Source organism: Schistocerca nitens, chromosome 4 (genome assembly GCF_023898315.1).
Source record: "Schistocerca nitens isolate TAMUIC-IGC-003100 chromosome 4, iqSchNite1.1, whole genome shotgun sequence".
Lineage (NCBI taxonomy): Eukaryota > Metazoa > Arthropoda > Insecta > Orthoptera > Acrididae > Schistocerca > Schistocerca nitens.
Window position 1 is genome coordinate 734237533 of NC_064617.1, and position 17599 is coordinate 734255131.

The following is a 17599-nucleotide window of genomic DNA, read 5'->3' on the forward strand; positions in this document are numbered from 1 at the left end:
GGCTAAGCGTGGGCCAACACCATGTTGAATTCCAGAATTAGCGACTGAGGGCGCCACGTACTTTTAAGTCACTTTTAGCCAGGTGTCCGGATACCTTTGATCACATAGTGTATGAAACGGAACGAGCATGTGGTAATGATGGTAGGGAAGGCGAATTATGTATTTCGGTTGAGTGGGACAATTTTGCTGAAGTGTGGTTCATCTGTAAAGGAGACCACTGGTGTGACCTGTTCTTGAGTGCTGCCTGAGCGTTTGGGATCCGCTGCAGGTCGCATAAAGAAAGACTGGCTGATTTGTTACCGGTAAGTTCGAACAAGATGCAGGTATTATCTTCTCGAGAAAAACTATTGAGGAAATTTAGGGAACCGTCATTTGAAGCTCACTGCAGAACCATTCTACAGCCCCTGACATTTTCCGTAAGGACCATCAAAATAAGACATGATAAATTAGGTCCCATACGGAAGCATGTAGACTTGTTTTTTCCTCGTACTTTCTGCGAATGGAACGGGAAAGGATATGACTAGTAATGGTACACGGTACCCTCCATCCTGTGTACGGTGGCTGGCGGAGTATGTAAGTAGATGTAGATGGTCGGGGAATAATTATATACAGAAATCCTGAACGGTGAATGACACTGTTCTTAGTGGAGTGACAACGCCCGAGAAACTCGTCGTCTGTCAACTTATAAGACATAGAAATTAGTGAATAAACTTAATATTAATAATAAGAATTCCGTGTAGATCAAAGGTCTAGTCTGTCAATTTTACGCCACTTTAGCTTCATTGGGTGTCCATAAATCATCGCAATAACCGGACCTACAGTTTAACGTGGAATCCGAACCCCGTGTAGTTCCAGGTGACTCTCCACGTAATTGAGGGATGAATGCTACTTTAGAAGGAGACTGAAATATTCGATTCAGCGACCTTTCGATTTCCAGGAACGTGTTTCATCAATATACTACCACACCCGACAGTGAGTAATGTTAATTCATTTTTGCGTTACAGGCTAAATTTAATCGTGACTTCTCATTTTGACAGGAGCAGTTATCTGTGAACCTACTTGCAGTTATCTGTGCTCACAGGTACAGCCTATAGAAATCAATGGAAGCACTTGACAAAATTAATGACATCATCGCTAGTCATTTGTTCATTGATAATATTTATAATGGTCGTTTATTTTGCCTTTGCGATTAAGAAGATATTCACTAGCATAGTGGCTGGATTGCACTCTAGTGAACCTAACTTCGGCACAAAAACATATCACAGCAACAAAAGAATCTGACATGGAACTAACCGTCATAAGAAGCATAAAGTTCTTCGCATTCAGAAGTCGATTCTTCTTCAAAACTTATCTTCCGTCAGAGGATTCGATAACACACGCAAGGATTCAACCAAAACAGTTTAATTAGCCAAAATGTTAACAAACTTTTTTTTCAGAAGTATTTACAACTTTTGTTCAAAGGAAAGTCACTGTTTAACTTCTCATCGACAAGATAGTAATTAGGATAGTAACGCCAGCTCGGAACTGACAAGGATGGGGAAGGATGTAAGACACAAACTTTTCGACGGAAATCAGAGAAATGCTAAATATGGACGTCCGGACTGAGACTTGAACCCCTCTTCTTTCGCTTGTTAGTCAAGAGCGACACACTCTACACACTACACACACACTACATCACAATTAAAATAATCGCTTATATGATACACGGAATACGCAGTTAACTGAACTTAAGCACCTAAGTTATATTTGGCATACTGTACAGAGAGTTGGAAATTCTGTGTTGCCAATATATTTGCAACCGCTAGTTCTGGTTACTTATGTCTGTTGACTGACCTTGTTGTCACTCTGAAGGAGAAGGGGTCATCTAATGATGACAATGATTGTCGAATCAAGGAGGGAAAGTTTTAATAAAATTGCGATCGTGACTGATGAGAAAAGTGAATACATTTAAAAATATTAATTTTCAACCGTAACGCACTGTTTGAATCCATTCTGCTGTAAATCTTGAGATATATTTGGAAAGAGATGTGGTAAAACCACAATCTTAAATTCACAGATTTTTGACACAATGCTACAGACGTTGTAGAATGCTAGCATAAATAATAATTTCGTCCTCTTCCTTCATTCCAATTTTATCTCTGGGCCCACTGTCTTTGGTTCAGTTATTTATCTGTCTCAGAGTGTTTAAGATTATAACTTTCGCTATAACGACTTTGATAATAATAGAGATATCAGGGCTTTACAAAATAGCAGGCCTGCTCGGTATGGACTTACCGCAAAGATGAGATTCCACACGGTTTGCTTGAATCCTAAGCTGTTTCCTCGACTAGCAATAAAGATCTTGCGCTTCCTACGAATCGGAGAAGTCTGGTAGCTGTCGTACGCCGCGGGCCCCTCTACAGAGAACTTCGACTGCAACATGGATGCACAAAGCGCTGACTGTCAGAGGAGTGGGACGAGTGTTGTTTTGATAGTATAGAAGCTTTTAAAGAATGACAGGCCTTGTTCTTTTAATTTCACTAACATTAATCATATTTTCAGTACAGGCCATGATAAAAATCTTAAGAACCTAGTAACTTTTAACGCAATACTCCTTGAAATTTTGAAGGTAGCGGAGATAAAACACACTACGTCACTTTCATAACCTTTATCTTGTACGAGTAACTGCATTCTCGTTTCTGTACAAGTTTCTGTACTTAGTGCGGGCTATATTTACAGTAAATAGCAAGTACGGGAACGTGAACGTTAAGGAGTTATAATAACCCTAATTTAACAATTTTTTCAATATATCTTGACATGGAGGAAAGCAATCGAAACTTACAAAAAACCAGTGAGTAGATCTTTTTAAGTTCTACAACTTCCTCCTACAACATTTTTTGATTACAGCTATAGTTTTCCACTTATTTAAGAAAACCCTTTTTTGCAATTTTGTGATTCTTTTGGCCATGTTCACCATCTTCGATAGGATTTCGTGAAGAATAAATTAAATTTAAAATTTAATTTCCTGCACGCTCATATTTTTTGTTTCAGGTAGTAATTTTTCAAATCTCTTCTCCATAGTGCCTGGAGTAGATGGAAGAGCAGCGTCGACCGATGGCGCGCTGATGTCCCAGGTGCGGTCCACCAATATGTCGTCGATACCTCACTAATGACATCGAAAAGTGAGAATTAAATGCTACGTTGGCTCTAGCTTGAGACAAGGAATTAGTTTTCAGAACTTTTCTATTCATGATAATATGCTATTCTACATTGTCATACCTGGTGTACGTCGGTGGGACATGTTTCGTGTTGCAAGCAAACTGATACAAGCACCACACTGCCGACCAGAAACAGGAAACGCATGGCTTCTGAAACTGAGACATACAGGGTATAAGACAACATATAATAGGATCAGGAGTCACTGCGTACAGAAACGATGATGAATTTCTCCAAGACGACTGATCGGCGTAATTCATAACCCTAAATACTAGTACTGTATTAAAATATTTGTAAATATGGTACACATCAGACATTGACCTTAACAGTGTTTCTGCTTATATTTCTTTTTCAGTTCACTATCCCTTTCAGGAATTACACCCATATCTCTATACACTTGAGGTATGAATTAAAAAGCGCCTTTAGCCACAATGTATCGTGTTTTATTAAGTTGACAATGCGTTTCGGACGCAGTTGGTCAATTATCAGGTGTAATTTGTCTGAAGACATGCTTTATTTCTTCTTTTGAATGAGGTGAAATAAGTATCCCGGTCAGGAAAATGTTTAATGTTAGGTTATGACTTTCGTAAATCAAAAGCGGAAAATATGTGCGAAATAGTGGAAAGATGAATTGTGTGAACTTACAACATAATTCAAGAAAAGCATTTCTAACGTTTTAGCACCAGAAAACATACCTTTGTCCATCGTCTTCGTACATGTCACTTCATACAAGAAGCACATTTGCACACACATGTTTGTAAACATTTCACTGATGTTTTTGGACATGGTGTTGTCAAACACGAATTTATTCTTAGTGCTAAAGATATAACTATTAAAAAATTGACATACGCAGGAGATAGCTTTAGGGTAGTTCTCTAAAATTACTGAAATAGCTACGGCTAGCGAAATCTGTTTGTTCATTTGAGGTAGGTTCTGAATTTTTTTTTTTTTTGTAGAGGTATACCTTGAGTTGTTCTAACATATTCAGGGTCTTACCATTGGTTCCGTTATGTAGCACTACCAAATTGTTAGCTAGACTGTTGATGACATGTTTAGTTTCGAACATATGATGTACAATTACTGAATTTTCTAAGTGGTTGAGCCTGAAAGTATTTGTGTGTTCTTCAAAACGGGTTTTGAAGTTTCTGCCTGTTTCCCCTACATAGTCAGCAGAACAATTGGGGCATGATACTTTGTACACTCCGCTGTTGTTGTAAGTTCGCGTATTTGATTTTATGTTATGGACGGGTAAGTTTCCTAACTTATTATTTGTTGAGAATGTAACTGTTACATTTGTTTTTCTGAAAAGCTTAGCGATTTTTTGTGATATGGGTTCCAGGTATGGGATACTGGCGAATACTTTCTCTTGTTACACAGTGTGGCAATTCCTTGTCTTACTGTTGTATACTTGTCTGTTTAAATTGTCAATGGTTTTGGCTGTGTAGCCATTGCTTATGGCCATGCTCTTTATTGTATCTACCTCATTCTCGAGGGTGTTTTCTTCTAAATCAAGGGAGTGTACTCAGTGTAGCATGGACCCAAATGAAGCATTTTTCTGTGTGGTCGGATGGTATGATGAGTTGTCCAGTGTTAAGCCTGTGTATGTGCGTTTTCGTGTGTGATGAATTTATTTGTTTGTTGGTGGTTAGTGATTTTAAGATCCAGGGAATTTATGCTTTTCTTGTCCTCACGTTCTATTTTGAATTTTATGTTTTTGTGGAAAGAATGGAATACTGGTAGTAGCTCTTCGATCTCATCTTTTCTTCCATCAAATAGCGACAAGGTGTCATCAACATATCTCCAATAATATATTATATTAGTTTTGAGTGAATTGTTTTCATTAAAGAACGCATAAAAAGCATCACTCACAGGGTTTTTAATTGTTCTGAGGCCAAAAACTGCATAAAAAGCATCAATCACATCAGTTTTAATTGTACTGAGACCAAAAACCGCGTGAAAAGCATCAATCAAAATCAAATTGGATTATTAATGCCGTATGATTGGCGCAAAACATGTTCAATATGCTGTCCACCGTTTTCTGGAACAAGTTGAAATCCTGAATCAGTATGTTCCGGTACTGATCGAAGTGTTTCTAGGGTCACATTGAGAATGTGTTGCGCAATTCGTGCCTTCAATGCAGTTAAGTTTGCAATCGGAACACTGAACACAACATTTTTCAGATAGACCCACAGCCAGAATCACACGGATTAAAATCAGGTGATCGAGACCAGGCTGTAGAAAAATGGGGATTTTCTCTGCCTCGTGATGACTGAGTGTTGTGTGATGTCCTTAGGTTAGTTAGGTTTAAGTAGTTCTCAGTTCTAGGGGACTGATGACCATAGATGTTAAGTCCCATAGTGCTCAGAGCCATTTTTTTTTTTTTGTAGAAAAATGGCCTCTGATAATCCTAGCATTTCCGAAATGACGCTTCGGCAGTTGCTTAACTGGATTTGCAATATGTGGAGCTGCGACATCTTGCATAAAAATGATTCTATCCACACATCCATGCTGTTGGAGAGCAAGTATGACGTCGTTGCACAAAAGACACTCATAGCGCTTACCAGTGATGGTACGGGCAACAGGACCAGAAGAACCTGTCTCTTCGAAAAAATATGGCCCTATGATAAATAATGACGTAAAACCGCACCGCACAGTGACCTTTTCAGGATGAAGTGGTAATGGTTGATTTGTGTGTGGATTTTCCGTTGCCCATATTCAATAATTCTGTGTTTTAACATATCAAGTCAGATGGAAGTGTGTTTCGTCTGCCCACAAAATCTTCCATTGCCAATCATTGTCCACTTCCATGCGAGTAAGAAATTCTAAAGGAAAGGTCTCTCTTGCTGGCAGGTCAACAGGAAGCAACTTGTGCACATGGGTAATGTTGAATGGATAGCAAATAAGGATGTTTTACGCACAGTGCGAACGGATATATCCAATGTTCAAGCAATTATCCGTGCACTACACGTTTGCACACCTTCATCCGTCTCCTCCTGCACTGCTGTGGCCACTGCTTCCACTGACGTCGAATCAATTCGTTTCCTTCCCCTACCAGATTGCACACCAAGACAACCAGTCTTTTCTAATTACCGAATCATTTTCTCCAGACCCACGTCAGTAATCTGACCAACACCTTTTTTCAAACCCTTCAGTGTCCGGAACTTCTGCAGAGTGAGCTGTGCACTGTCATCATTCTTGTAACACATTTTTGCAAGAAGGCCGCGATCCTGCATTGAGACAGTCATGGCGAACGTTTCAGACGCCAAAGGAGGAAAAGCCGTGTACCCGGTGTGGTTATACCAACTTCAGTGGGTCTTGCGCATGACAGGTATTTTCATTTACGAATTCTGACACATACAGCACCATCTACTGATTAATTTCACACTATTTTTTTTCTTGTGCCATACGTTTTCCCCCTTCTCCGATAATATTCCGTTGCAATTTGATGTCATTCTGACCTGTGGTTTTATTTCTACAGCGTTTTGAAAGATTATCTTTAATTATAATTAACCTGTATATTACTACTTTTTGCTTGCAACGTTGAACGAATACGAGTACGATGCCCAAAATCACTTCTGCAGGCTAGTTTAGAATGAACTGTCAGCAGCCTAGAGCGGCTTAATAACACTGCCACACAGCGGAGTGATAATAGAGGCGTACCTGCAGGTTATGGTCACTCGCATTATATCTGCGCGTCCTCAGCCTGCTAAAACTTACCTGCCCTAACCTGGTCTGCAGCAGTTCTGACGCTTTGCTCCAACTGGTGTGATGTACTTATTCTTTCTTTAACCAAATAAACTCAGGAAGATGTTAGTACACCGTCAGACAAATAACACGCTCCTCTTGTAAGGAGAATTTATATTGTGTAGTCCCTGCTTCCTCTTATTAAATTGGTCCACAGGCAGCAACAACACAAACGCGAAGACAATAGCCGTGCACCAGAATTCACGAAGTCTGTACCATAACAGCTAAACCTTATGGATAATCTACACTCTAAAACCTATTTCTTCAGCGACTCTCGTCTATCATAATAATACTGCTGCCACATAGCACCCTGAAATGAAACGCCAGATTAGGTACGAAGCTTCTTAATATTACTCACGCAGTATTGTCCAAAACGATAAAAGTTGACACCCAAAATTGCGACCAAGACTAGTCACGTTGGTGAGTAGTCTGGCGATGTACTATGTGACTTTCGGAGAAATATCATCTAAACGATTTCTAACACACCAAGAGCTGACAACTACGAGAATTATCGCACAATCAGCTTAATAGCTCATACATGCAAGTTGCTGACAAGAGTAATATACAGTGGAATGGAGAAAACTGAGCGTATGTTAGGTGACAATCAGTTTGACTATAGGAAAAATAAAGGCACCAGAGAGCAGAGCTGACGTTTCAGTTGACAACTGAAGCAAGAACGAAGATAAGACAAGACACGGTCATAGGATTTATCAGCCTGGAAAAAGCTTTCGAATGTGTTATTTCCTCGCACTTTTCGAGAGTGGAATAATTGGGAACTATTGTGAAGCTGGTTCGATCAGCCCTCTGTCAGGCACTTAAGTATGATTTGCAGAGTATCCATGTATATGTAGATCTATATGAAGAAATGCTGCAAGATATTCGAAATTCTGAGGAAAACAGCGGGCAGCCAGAGGGAGAGACGGGTAATAAAAACATTTACAAGAACCAAGAGGGAATAATAAGCATGTAGGACCAAGAACAAAGTGCTCGGACTAAAGAGGATTAACAAGGGATGTAGTCTTTCTCCCCTACTGTTCAGTCTTTACATAGAAGAAGCAACGATGGAAATTAAAGAATGGCTCAAGAGTGAAATTTAAATTCAAGGTGAAAGGATATCAATGATAAGATTTGATGATGACGTTGCTATCCACAGTGAAAGGGAAGAAGAATTGCATGATGTGCTGAATGGAATGGACAATCTAATGTTTCAGAACATGAAATCAGGGTACATCGTAGATAGACGAAAGTAATGAGAGGTAACAAAAATGAGAACTGCTAGAAACTTAACATCAGAATTGATGGTCACGAAGCAGGTGAGATGAAGCAATTCTGCTACCTTGGAAGCAAAATACGCAATGACAGACGGAGCAAGGAGGACATCAAAAGCAGACTAGCATTGGCAAAAAGGGCATTCCTACATCTACATCTACATCTACATTTATACTCGGCAAGCCACCCAACGGTGTGTGGCGGAGGGCACTTTACATGCCACTGTCATTACCTCCCTTTCCTGTTCCAGTTGCGTATGGTTCGCGGGAAGAACGACTGTCTGAAAGCCTCCGTGCGCGCTCTAATCTCTCTAATTTTACATTCGTGATCTCCTCGGGAGGTATAAGTAGGGGCAAGCAATATATTCGATACCTCATCCAGAAACGCACCCTCTCGAAACATGGCGAGCAAGCTACACCGCGATGCAGAGCGCTTCTCTTGCAGAGTCTGCCACTTGAGTTTATTAAACATCTCCGTAACGCTATCACGGTTACCAAATAACCCTGTGACGAAACGCGCCGCTCTTCTTTGGATCTTCTCTATCTCCTCCGTCAACCCGATCCGGTACGGATCCCACACTGATGAGCAATATTCAAGTATAGGTCGAACGAGTGTTTTCTAAGCCACCTCCTTTGTTGATGGACTACAGTTTCTAAGCACTCTCCAAATGAATCTCAACCTGTTACCCGCCTTACAACAATTAATTTTGTATGATCATTCCACTTCAAATCGTTCCGCACGCATACTCCCAGATATTTTACAGAAGTAACTGCTACCAGTGTTTGTTCCGCTATCATATAATAATACAATAAAGGATCCTTCTTTCTATGTATTCGCAATACATTACATTTGTCTATGTTAAGGGACAGTTGCCACTCCCTGCACCAAGTGCCTATCCGCTGCAGATCTTCCTGCATTTCGCTACAATTTTCTAATGCTGCAACTTCTCTGTATACTACAGCATCATTCGCGAAAAGCCGCATGGAACTTCCGACACTATCTACTAGGTCATTTATATATATTGTGAAAAGCAATGGTCCCATAACACTCCCCTGTGGCACGCCAGAGGTTACTTTAACGTCTGTAGACGTCTCTCCATTGATAACAACATGCTGTGTTCTGTTTGCTAAAAACTCTTTAATCCAGCCACACAGCTGGTCTGATATTCCGTAGGCTCTTACTTTGTTTATCAGGCGACAGTGCGGAACTGTATCGAACGCCTTCCGGAAGTCAAGAAAAATAGCATCTACCTGGGAGCCTGTATCTAATATTTTCTGGGTCTCATGAACAAATAAAGCGAGTTGGGTCTCACACGATCGCTGTTTCCGGATTCCATGTTGATTCGTACATAGTAGATTCTGGGTTTCCAAAAACGACATGATACTCGAGCAAAAACCATGTTCTAAAATTCTACAACAGATCGACGTCAGAGATATAGGTCTATAGTTTTGCGCATCTGCTCGACGACCCTTCTTGAAGACTGGGACTACTTGTGCTCTTTTCCAATCATTTGGAACCCTCCGTTCCTCTAGAGACTTGCGGTACACGGCTGTTAGAAGGGGGGGCAAGTTCTTTCGCGTACTCTGTGTAGAATCGAATTGGTATCCCGTCAGGTACAGTGGACGTTCCTCTGTTGAGTGATTCCAGTTGCTTTTCTATTCCTTGGACACTTATTTCGATGTCAGCCATTTTTTCGTTTGTGCGAGGATTTAGAGAAGGAACTGCAGTGCGGTCTTCCTCTGTGAAACAGCTTCGGAAAAAGGTGTTTAGTATTTCAGCTTTACGCGTGTCCTCCTCTGTTTCAATGCCATCATCATCCCGGAGTGTCTGGATATGCTGTTTCGAGCCACTTACTGATTTAACGTAAGACCAGAACTTCCTAGGATTTTCTGTCAAGTCGGTACATAGAATTTTACTTTCCAATTCACTGAAAGCTTCACGCATAGCCCTCCTTACGCTAACTTTGACATCGTTTAGCTTCTGTTTTTCTGAGAGGTTTTGGCTGCGTTTAAACTTGGAGTGAAGCTCTCTTTGCTTTCGCAGTAGTTTCCTAACTTTGTTGTTGTACCACGGTGGGTTTTTCCCGTCCCTCACAGTTTTACTCGGCACGTACCTGTCTAAAACGCATTTTACAATTGCCTTGAACTTTTTCCATAAACACTCAACATTGTCAGTGTCGGAACAGAAATTTTCGTTTTGATCTGTTAGGTAGTCTGAACTCTGCCTTCTATTACTCTTGCTAAACAGATAAACCTTCCTCCCTTTTTTTTTTGTATTCCTATTAACGTCCATATTCAGGGATGCTGCAACGGCCTTATGATCACTGATTCCCTGTTCTGCACATACAGAGTCGAAAAGTTCGGGACTTTTTGTTATCAGTAGGTCCAAAATGTTATCTCCACGAGTCGGTTCTCTGTTTAATTGCTCGAGGTAATTTTCGGATAGTGCACCCAGTATAATGTCACTCGATGGTCTGTCCGTACCACCCGTCCTAAACATCTGAGTGTCCCAGTCTATATCTGGTAAATTGAAATCTCCACCTAAGAATATAACATGCTGAGAAAATTTATGTGAAATGTATTCCAAATTTTCTCTCAGTTGTTCTGTCACTAATGCTGCTGAGTCGGGAGGTCGGTAAAAGGAGCCAATTATGAACCTAGCTCGGTTGTTGAGTGTAACCTCCACCCATAATAATCCACAGGTACTATCCACTTCTACTTCACTACAGGATAAACGACTACTAACAGCGACGAACACTCCACCACCGGTTGCGTGCAATCTATCCTTTCTAAACACCGTCTGTACCTTTGTAAAAATTTCGGCAGAATTTATCTCTGGCTTCAGCCAGCTTTCTGTACCTATAACGATTTCAGCTTCGGTGCTTTCTATCAGCGATTGAAGTTCCGGTACTTTACCAACGCAGCTTCAACAGTTGACAATTACAATACCGATTGCTGCTTGGTCCCCGCATGTCCTGACTTTGCCCAGCACTCGTTGAGGCTGTTGCCCTTTCTGTACTTGCCCAAGGCCATCTAACCTAAAAAACCGCCCAGCCCACGCCACACAACCCCTGCTACCCGTGTAGCCGCTTGTTGCGTGTAGTGGACTCCTGACCTATCCAGCGGAACCCGAAACCCCACCACCCTATGGCGTAAGTCGAGGAATCTGAAGTCCACATGGTCGCAGAACCGTCTCGTCCATGCAGTGGTTCCCATCGCCAACCGTGCTCCTCTTTCGTCGTTAAGGGCTATTTCCATTTCGCAGTGGGAAAAGAATACCTCTTTCTGGTCCCCAAGATCGTCGGGAGTCTCATTTTGGCTCCCGATAATGATATGCTTGAGCTCATGAATTTTACTAGAAGTCAGAGTACTCTGTGATAGCACTAAAATAACTTAGATTTTTACTAAACCCCTACGTTCAGTTTTAGAACCACTGCGGGTCTCGCTATATAAAGATTATTCATTTTCCTACTTGCACTGAGAAAGCACAGGCATTATTCTTTACTCATCATGGAAGCGTCATAATGAATCCCAATAATGTTACAGCAAGATAAGCAGCAATAGACAAATTTCTAACTCATACATTCGAAAAGGAAACAATAACGAAAGTCATATCGACGGCGGAGATATTGGCCGATTATTAATAATATCATACTGAAGTGGAATAGAAAGAATATTTGTTTTCTACATGTGACAAACGTAAATGAATTGAATAGGAGATGCCTGTGTGTGTTCCGAAAACCTTGTACAAGAATATCAACATCTCTTCTGAGCGAAAGAAAGCTGCATTCGTTGGCTTAAGACAAAGAAGCTCGAAAAGCCTATGTGAAGTTCTGGAAAAAAGAGAAGACATATGCTGTGAATATCTAAAAGGGAGTTCATTTGTACGAAATAGGAGGAACTCATTGTGATAAAGCACTGAGTAATCTGAGCTTAAGGAACCAACAGGCCTCCACAAGATTCTTTCGGAATTCATGGAATTAATGGGAGAGATTTTTGCTTTAAGGTAGTTTGGCATGTCTTTCATTTTAAGACGTAATGTTTATCTGTGACACCAGGTAAATGTCTTAAATAATATGATGCCATTCTTCACTTTCGGTTTGAAACTAATAACTATGACTCTTCACATTTTCTTTTTCAAGCTAATGACAAGCAAGGAGTGAAACGCAAAGCATAACCAGGTTGTGCGATGGATTAAGCTCATAGTCTCGTAGATATGCTGTTATGATATCGCCACGTAAATGTAAGTACGTAACTCTAAAGTTTATTTCAGTCAATTCCCACAAAATTCTTTAGTAGTGCACTAACTACATCATCGGAATACAATTACTCTTATGAATTAGGGGTGAAAGTTAGGCACAATTTGAAAATATCAACAACATTCGTAAAAAAAGTCTATGCATCACGAACCATATTTGAGTTGCACAGATGCGATATCAACAGCAGCCACTCTGCAGTATGATGTATTTGGTTGGTTGCTGGGTAGATAGTGAACACATTTCCGCGAGGGGCCAGCGATGTGTCGGCATGGCATGGCATACATGACTAGAGTTGGTTTACTGGAGGAAAAGTGTGCTGTTTGGGGTTTGATGTTACGGTGGACATGTTTACCTTCCTGGCAGGCCTATCACAGGGGCAGAAGCAACAGCCTGGCCTGAGGACTGTTGGAGCTGAGACGCCTGTCTGAATCTGTGCCACTAGTCACCCAACCATTTGACGGACGGGAAAGTGGCCTGGAATTCCTTGTCATCTGAAAACTGTTGGAATCTTCTCGGTGAGTACCTACCTCCGTCATTGGGCAGCGACTTTGAAAGGGTCCTGTAGCCCCCTTGCATTATCATTTTATTTGCTTTCCAGTGATACAGAACTCTCTGGCACGCGTGAGTGAATGAATGTCGGTGTGTTTCATTTTGCTATACGGTGGTTTAGTCTGCTGCAGAGAATCAGCGGTAGTCGTACAGAATGGCCAACTCTTGTATTTTTCAGGTAGGCAAAGAGGTTTGCTCCCCTTGTGTGAAAGTTACCGGTGTTAGGTTTGTGGCGGGAGCCTCATCTCTGGGTTTTCCTGGCCACGGGGTCACGTAGGAGACGTTGGAGTGTATGTGACGGTCCGTCTTCTTCCCGCTCGCCGACGGTCTGCAGCCGAAGCCTCTTCGAAGAAGGGTAGGTTGATGTAACTGCGTGGCGCGTTGTCTCATAGTGAGAGGGGAGCTTTGGCCACAGTATGCAGAAATTGTGTCTCCGTGAACCACGTGGGCACACGAGTCTGTTGTGAATTGCATAGCGTTTCACAAGCAATTGTACTTAGTTAACAGGCAACAGCAGTTATGTAGATGCCTTACAACAATGTTTTAAGGAATAAATAATTTTACCTCCAATCTTATCCATCTTATCGGGTCAGATCGTTGTTGCAGAAGCAACGAAAAAAGCATGCCAAATTTAAAGGAACGCAAAATCCCCAAGATTGGCAAAGTTTTACAGAAGTTCGATATATAGCGAGTACTTCAATGCGAGATGCTTTTAGTAATTTCCACAACAAAACTCTGTCTCGAAATCTGGCAGAAAAACCAAAGATATTCTGGTCATACATAAAGCACACCAGTGGCATGACGCAATCAATACTTTCACTGAGCGATAATAACGGTGAAGTCACTGACGACAGTGCCACTAAAGCAGAGTTATAGCACACGGTTTTCAGAAACTCCTTCACCAAAGAAGACGAAGTAAATATTCCCGATTTCCAAACAAGAACAACTGCGAAGATGAGAAACATGGAAATAGATATCCTCGGCGTCGCAAAGCAGCTTAAATGACTTAATAAAAGCAAGGCCTCCGATCCAAATTGTATACCAGTCACGTTCCTCTCAGAGTAAGCTGATAAAATAGCTCCATATTTTCCAATTATATACAACCATTCGCTCACAGAAAGATCCATACCTAGAGACTGGAAAATTGCCCAAGTCCGACCAATACCCAAAAACTGAAGTAGGAGTAATCCGCTGAATTACAGGCCTATATCACTAACGTCTATTTGCAGTAGGTTGGTTGGTTGGTTTTGGGGAAGGAGACCAAACAGCGAGGTTAGCGGTCTCATCGGCTTAGGGAAGGACGGGGAAGGAAATCGGCCGTGCCCTTTGAAAGGAACCATCCCGGCATTTGCCTGGAGCGATTTAGGGAAATCACGGAAAACCTAAATCAGGATGGCCGGACGCGGGATTGAACCGTCGTCCTCCCGAATGCGATTTTCAGTAGGGTTTTGGAACATATACTGTATTCTAACATTATGAAGTGCCTCGAAGAAAACATTCTCAACCTATTGTCCCGCACTACATTCGTGGTGGTGGTTGTTAGTGTTTAACGTCCCGTCGAGAACGATGTCATTAGAGACGGAGCGCAAGCTCGGGTTAGGGAAAGATTGGCAAGGAAATCGACCGTGCCCTTTCAAAGGAACCATCCCGGCATTTGCCTGAAACGATTTAGGGAAATCACGGAAAACCTAAATCAGGATGGCCAGAGACGGGATTGAACCGTCGTCCTCCCGAATGCGAGTCCAGTGTGCTAACCACCGCGCCACCTCGCTCGGTACACTACATTCGTAATGCCCCCGCCCATTATACTCATTACTCGCGGCGCGTTGCCGATTCCCGTAAGAGTTCGGGCACTGTTTGTGCATTTGCACAGAAGAAGAAGATGGTCAAGTGGCCGGTGAGCCTTAACTATATTTATACTAAGATGGTATCTGTTCTTTCGGACATGAGTCTTGTGCGATAGTGACGTTAACGACAGACTATCACACAGTTCAATGATTAATTAACAGTTTAGTTTCAGTAGTAAGTTTTTAAGATTTCGGTAAACGAAAATCCACAGGTAACTTGTTTCTAGAAAATTAATATGACAAGAATAATTATGAGAAATTACAGTTATTCTTCAATTTGACAACGAATATGATTCACTCATCAATCACCAGGCCATTTTCAAGCAAATGTAAGTTTGTTAACATGAAATAAAGAAACGTTGCCTGTAAAATAAATTCCATCATTGCCAAAATCACGTATTTTAAAAGATAGTGTGGATGTTTCCTTTTACTGCATCTAGGGTACTCCAGTTTCTTATGAATATGAGAATACCGTGTTTACAAAGAACAGTAATATACTCTATAATGTCAAGTCAAAGTTTTTATAAGCTTGGAAGATTGTTCATAAGGGATGCATAATGAATTACGAATTGGATACAAGATGAATGATGAATGAGATACATGATCAATGTTCGCTCGCTTAATGAGATATATGATGAATTTTCGCTCACTTCAAAGCCATAAAAAGTTGACTGTTTTTGGCGCTATTACTTTTGTGATGTAAACGTTTGGAAATACACACAAAGAATCGGGAAAAAAACCAAGACGAATTTCTACTTACGGTTGCAGAAAGCAAAAATATACGGAGTAAAGTCTATAAAGATACACAAATTACGTTGCCTAGAGGAATTACATAGCATTAGTAGTCCTTTAAAGCACTTGTTAGGCCAACAGCAAACACCATTGGTTAATTTACTACTTTGAATAAGTGATTAAAAATCATTACCTGGCGCTGAAATTTGTTCGTCGTTTCGAGACTTACCAGTTCGAATTAACGAAAGAAAGATGCAAATTCAAGGAAGAACTGCACGATTCGTCACATTTCTAACAAACCGCGCGAGATCATCACAGAAATTTTTAACATAATGCTGTCAAACTTTCGTGAGCTTAAGTTCAGTTTCTTGTTGATAACAAAACATATCGTGAAATGACAAATAAAGTAAATATAGAGAAATTTCAATCTGCGTAGAGGGGAAAAGATATGAAAGATAAATGAGGCACTTGAAAGTAAGAAATACTCGGAAACACTGTTGAATGTGTAACGCGCACCGCGGTACCCATTGTTCAGGGGCAGGCGGCTAGCGTGAAAGACGCGACCGCCGAAACGCAACAAAGAGCAGAAATGGAATTCCAAACTTTAGAAAATGTTTCGGAATCGGAAGTGAAAATCAAATCTGAACCCCTTGATGACGAATACGCGGGGGCATTTAAAGAGGAAGCCGCTACAGAAGTAAAGCCGGTAGTTTCCGGGAATTTAGCTGATTTATTGAATGTTTTGATTAACGAAATCAAGGCTCAGTCTAGCAAGATAGAAACTCAATCGGCAGAAATTAAAGCTCAGGCTGCCAAGCAAGAAGCTCAGTCTGCCAAGCAAGAAGCTCAGTCTGAAAAAATTGACAGGAAGCTAGACAATCAGAACAAAGCTATTAATGTTGTTAACACCAATGTTGGAGTTGTTAACGGAAAAGTTGATAAAATCAAAGAAGATATTGTTGTGATTAATACCGAAATCGGTAATCTTTAACAGGAAATGATAGGCGTTCAGGCGGAAATTGCGAGCATAAATACGCGTTTTAATTCCGAAATTAGCAGAATCGAAAAAGTGTAGGAGAAGCAGTTGCTCCGATCATTGAGAATAACGTGACGGAACAAATTCAATTAGTGAAAAAAGAGGATCAAAAGAAGGTGGAAACTTTAAAGGCTTTAGTATCCGAAGTAGATACCAAAGTGACGAAGCAGGCTGATACCTGCGAAGAGAGAAAAAAGGAAGTAGAAACGCTTGCGACAACCACTTGCCAAGTAATTACGAGAGTGTCGGAATTAGAAAAGAAACTTGACGAAAAACAGAGCTATGTGCCAATCTGTGCACATAGTTCGGAATTGTTGACGAAAGAGGAGCGGTTCGACCCCTTGAAAAAAGGCGGTATACACGCGACGGATTTCATTAAAAATTGTGAAAGAGTTTTACCCAGATCATGGACTAATGAGAGAAAAATTAATGCGGTTATTGATGCGTTGGCTGGTGATGCCAAGCGTTGGGGCTTAAACCTCAATATTACGAACCTGACTTTTGACGAGTTTAAAAATTTGTTTCTTGCTGAATACTGGTCAGAGCAAAAACAGCAAAGTGTCTGGTGCGAATTTGTCGTAGCGAGGCTTTTCGATGCGAATTCGCGCGGCTCGATGAAGGAGTTTTGTTTGGGGCTGGATCCGCAAGTTGGAATATTTGCGTGATCGCCGCACGGAATCCGAAATAGTCTGGGAACTCTACAAGAAGCTTCCAGATGATACAAAACGCTACATAGGAAGCAATTACAGGACAATCAATGATTTCCTGGAAAGAGTTGAGGACGAGGACAATTGGCGCAATAATCGCGACAGTGGTAGAGGCCGTGGTAACAACAACGGGTACCACAGCAACCACAACAACGACAACTATGGGAATAATGCATACCGCAATCTTGGCAGCAATAACAATAGTGGTTCGGGCCGTAATGACAATCGATACAATGCAAATAATAACAGGAATGACGGAAAC

General features: G+C 41.1%; 1 protein-coding gene across 1 annotated transcript in view; it reads right to left on the minus strand.

Moving 5' to 3' along the window:
- LOC126253271 (uncharacterized) overlaps positions 1-17599 on the minus strand; it is a 79102-nt gene that overhangs the window by 52371 nt on the left and 9132 nt on the right. The window contains exon 2 of the mRNA XM_049954485.1: positions 3259-3351. Within this exon, the coding sequence (XP_049810442.1) occupies positions 3259-3342 (84 nt within the window). The 5' untranslated portion in view covers positions 3343-3351. The remainder of the gene's footprint in view (positions 1-3258; positions 3352-17599) is intronic.